At 33.1% G+C, this 4,542-nt stretch overlaps 1 protein-coding gene across 1 annotated transcript; it reads right to left on the bottom strand.

Annotated features, from left to right (window-relative positions):
- Window positions 1-1,281: 1,281 nt before the first annotated feature.
- On the bottom strand, window positions 1,282-4,214 carry LOC111394013 (NADH dehydrogenase [ubiquinone] iron-sulfur protein 6, mitochondrial-like). Its single transcript, XM_023019807.1, has 3 exons — window positions 3,969-4,214; window positions 1,761-1,845; window positions 1,282-1,651 (listed from the first exon to the last, which is right to left on the bottom strand). Exons 1-3 carry the CDS (start codon window positions 4,125-4,127, stop codon window positions 1,542-1,544), a joined length of 354 nt encoding a protein of 117 aa, XP_022875575.1. The 5' UTR covers window positions 4,128-4,214; the 3' UTR covers window positions 1,282-1,541.
- Window positions 4,215-4,542: the final 328 nt, after the last annotated feature.

Raw genomic sequence — 4,542 nt, 5'->3', positions numbered from 1 at the left:
TTTAATGGGTCACTGTTAAGATAAACAGTGAGAGCATCTCAAAACATTTGAAAAAGCTATCAATTGAGATATTTAATATAATATGATTTCCTCCATGATTTTAGGATGAAATTAGACAATTGTTATTAAATTTATTTATTTTATTACCGCAGAATAAGACTTTATTGCATTTTCTCTTTTCCGGTTTCTTTTATTTTATTATTTTAATTATTTTACGAAAAAGAAAATGTAAAGATGCCATTACACCCTTCTTTAAATTGATCAAACTCATTTTATACGATCAAATTAGCAGACCTCCATATGGAGATGATTTCCGCCCAAAGATCCTTTCACCATATAGATTAAAAGATTTCTGTCCAATGATCCTTTATCGAGTTAATTATGCCATTCCTCACTACAATGTGTAAAACATCAATTTGATCATTATAGATTTTTGTGTCTCATTTAACAGCTAAACGGCCTTCTTAGAGCCCCATTTTTCTAAAAATTCATTTTCAACCACACAAACTCCAATAAAATAATATTACAGAAAAATCCAAAACACTTTCTTAATTTTTAACCGCCCAATCTACATTAATCTATTATTTCAAAATACATTCTTCCCCTAAAATAGGAAATAGGCTCAAACAAGGTTTAATAATGGTTTCACCTAATGATCAGGAAAAAAATTGTGATTTTTTTAATCGTGGCTTAACGCAAACTAATTGAATTTGACAATGTTAATTAATGCACTAACGAGATGCTATGTCATACTATCAAGTTATTTTTCTCTAACAAAGGGACAAATGGTGTCTATATTATAAAGTTTGAATAGGTCAAAAAAATACTGTAAATATCACTTGAAAGGTTTTAATGGGTTACTATTAAGACAGACAGTAAGAGCATCTCAAAAAGATCCTCTAAATACAAAATACTCTTTATTTTAGAAAATCAATACTTAGAAATAAGTTCAAAAAACTCTCTATTTTCATTTTTTAAAATAAAGATTGGACTTGGCTCTCTCGCTCTCCATTTTTAATAAACAATGATTGCATTTAACAAGTTACAAAATTCAATAGCCTCCAATTTAGAATATTCAAATTATATTTGAATTGATTGGNAAAATAAAAAAAAAAAAAATATATATATATATATATATCAATCAATCTACTCTCTATAATGCATATGATACTCTTCATAAATAAGAGTCTCTCGGAGACGCTCTATAATGCATATGATACTCTTCATAAATAAGAGTCTCTCGGAGACGTCCAAGTATTGAGTAATAAAGAAAAAAAGAAGTTGAAACCATGCTTAGTGTTTTCATCCTGTAGCATGGGAAATAACATCTATTTAAAACATTTGATGTCAAATTCACAGTATGAGAGAGAGAGAAAGAGAGAGAAGGCAATGCAAGAACCCTTATTTCGCTGACTAGAAAACATGATGCAGCAACAAAATACACAAAACCGTCAAGATATATCTTAAAATCAATTGTGATAGAGATAATCTTAAATCAATTCAACAACGATGGCAACAGTTATTACAGCACTGCCCGTTACCTAATGGTGATGATCTTGCACATAACGTAAACCACAATACTTGCATATAGCCGGCTCATCCAGGTCAAGACAGATGAACTCGATTGGATGCCCAAGTGCAGGATCATTGTCTGCCCTCGGAAAAAGGAAAAAGAAATATAAGAAAATACAGGTAGTATAACAAAGGGATGGCAATCTTTTCACATTGTGACAATAACTTAAGATTTTATGGAAACTAACCTCCTTCACAAGCAACAATCCGACCTTCAACTTTGATGGGAGGAACTTCATTGATTAATTCCATTGGAGATTTTTTGCCTGTATCCTAACAGAGTGGTACAAGAAACAATAATAGCATACAACTGGAGTAAATGGTTTCCACATGGCAAAGCAGGAAGAGTAATAGTTGAAGCTATAACCAAACGCCCAAAATGAATGATGAAATTTGCTGAACTATATGCATGAAAGCATCACAAACACACGAGCTGAGTGAACTTGAAAACATGCATAATGACATTCCCTAAATCTGATAAAGAAAATACTGAGCTGTCCCAAATAATTGCTAGAAATCTGAGAGTGCTATATACACTTGGAGTGCTGTGATTCCTATTCACTGAATGCCATTCAGGCCAAACATAATTATAGATTAGATGAGATGAAGCAGAAAGTTATCTTCCTTTATATGCCTAGATAATGGCTTAATGGTTCATATTCGTTTCTCTAACTAAGTGTTTTAAGTGCTCTAGTTGCCATCCACATGGTAAGCAATGATGAAGATTGGCACTCACACAATTGGCTTAGAATTCAACTACAGGGTTAAAAGGGTCCAAATAGAGGCAAATTTCCAGTAGCTCACATTAGAATAACCAAAGGATCTTCAAAGCCCAATTTGATAAGACTTTGATCTCTTTCAACAAATAAATTCTTAACATCTCATAACAAAATCAAGTTGGTTAATTACAATTTTTTTCTCCAATGAATGGAAAGAGTAAAACAATAGTATTTGATGCATTTCAAATCCTATAGTACAGCAAGTTTTCGGCTCTATAGTACAGCGATGATGCTTTCAAATTGGCTTTAGGAACCACAAACGAAGCTTTGATACCATTTAACTTCTATGAGGAAGGAAAAAACAGTGATAAAGCAACGCCTAAGGGTGAACACGAGGTTGTTTGGTCTGGATTTCTTGAAAATCGGACCAAACCGATTCCCATTAGGAATTATGAAAATATAATAATTGGTTCTATGGGCAAAGCAGCGGTCCGGTCCAGTTCTACTGAATGATATACAGGTCAAAATATCATAATAGATTAGGCGAGATGAATCAGAAAGTTATTGTCCTTTATCTGCCTAGATAATGGTTCACATGGGTAGCACCAACTAAATGGTTATGATGCTGCAGTTGTCATCCATGGAGTAAGCAGTCATGAAGAGTTGGCACTCTCACAATTGCCTTAGGGTTCAAATATGGAGTTAAAAGGGTCCAATTAGAGGAATATTTCCTGTAGCACACATGAAAATAAACAACCGATCTTCATAGCCCATTTTCATAATCATCTGCTCTCTTTAACATAATAAATTCTTATCTAGTCTAATAATAAAATTAAGTTGGTATCTACATTTGTTTCTCCAATTCTTGGAAAGAGAGAACACTTTTTGTCAATGCATTACAATCCTTTAGCTTGCTAGCGCTCAGCTCTATAGTAGACTGGACATGCTTGCAAGTTGCCTCAACCATAAATAAAGCTTTCATGGTGTCTACAGATATTATAAGAGGAAGGATAGTATAAGCGATAGGCAACACCATACCGAATTTTTCACTAGTAAAGTTGTTTACCTAAGACACATTGTAAAGGTCCACAGGATAAGCTCACTAAAGTGATGTGATCTATATACTGTCAATCTGCCTAAGATACTCATCATGAATAATATACCGTCACAATCTTCCCAGATTGATCAAGAGAACCTTAAAAGCTGTTATCTAGCTTCTTTTTTAAAACAATTCCCACCCGTACATTTCCTCTATGGCTAATGTACTCTATGGTGAAAGGGGGATTTGAAATACGAAAATAAAGATGACATTTTCTTTAGCAATTAAGAGGACGTTTATAATAATTTGATCTAAGATTTAATACCAAAATTTAACTTCTTTAGGAGAAAAAAATCAAAATTCAGAAAATGAGATAAAAGTGAAGCAGAGGCATACTTCCCCCGTGAATAGTGAATACAACAGATAAATAAATAAGACGAGCAAAAGATTCGATTACAGATATTTGTATCTAATTCTAAAATATTTATTTTACAATAAATAACATCCGGAAGAAGATCAGATACCGAAGTCAAGCTAAAAAAACAAAAAACGATCATTAAATTTCCGAAATTGACATACTAAAATTGAAATTTTATTATCTACCTACATACATATGTACATAGGGGAAGTGAGATTACCTGCATCCATTTGGCGGTGTGGGAGGTGATAACCTCGCTGCTAACGGCGTCGCTGAGGCATCGAGTGTTGGAAGGAAGAGTGGAAGATCTTTGGATTATTAGGGATTTCATGAAGTTTGTCGCCATTGCTATACCCTGTTTTCTCCCGAACATCGCCATTGGTCTCAGTCCAAGCCCTAGAGCGAGAAATTCTTTTAAATCAGAAGAGACATTCGACAAAAAAGGTTTAACTCAGAGGAAAGACGTGCCTGCTTTTGCACGAGTGAATTACCAAATCCAAATGGTCATTCAATTTTGCTAAAAGTTTTTACGAGGTCATTGAATTTTAAAAATCATACAATTCATCATTAAATTTTGTAAAAAGTTTTTATGTGGTCACTGAAATTTAAAAATCATCTAATTCATTACCAAACTTTGCAAAAATTTTCCCAAGGATCACTAAACCCCATGAAAATCTTTTACAAAATTCAGTGATAAATATAGTGATTTTTAAAGTTTAGTGATCCCATAAAATTTTTTTACAAAGTTCAATGATCATTTAGATAATTCTCTCGTTTTTTCACCACCTCTCTCC

Source organism: Olea europaea, chromosome 1, assembly GCF_002742605.1.
Source record: "Olea europaea var. sylvestris chromosome 1, O_europaea_v1, whole genome shotgun sequence".
NCBI classification, from domain to species: Eukaryota; Viridiplantae; Streptophyta; class Magnoliopsida; order Lamiales; family Oleaceae; genus Olea; species Olea europaea.
This window is presented reverse-complemented; position numbering and strand designations above follow the sequence as displayed.

Excerpts from the sequence above, each read along its gene's own strand:
- LOC111394013 (XM_023019807.1), bottom strand. The coding sequence starts at position 4,127 with ATGGCGATGTTCGGGAGAAAACAGGGTATAGCAATGGCGACAAACTTC. Across the intron at positions 1,846-3,968 it reads ACACCGCCAAATGGATGCAG|GATACAGGCAAAAAATCTCC; the intron begins GTAATCTCACTT and ends CCACTCTGTTAG. Across the intron at positions 1,652-1,760 it reads GATTGTTGCTTGTGAAGGAG|ACAATGATCCTGCACTTGGG; the intron begins GTTAGTTTCCAT and ends TTCCGAGGGCAG.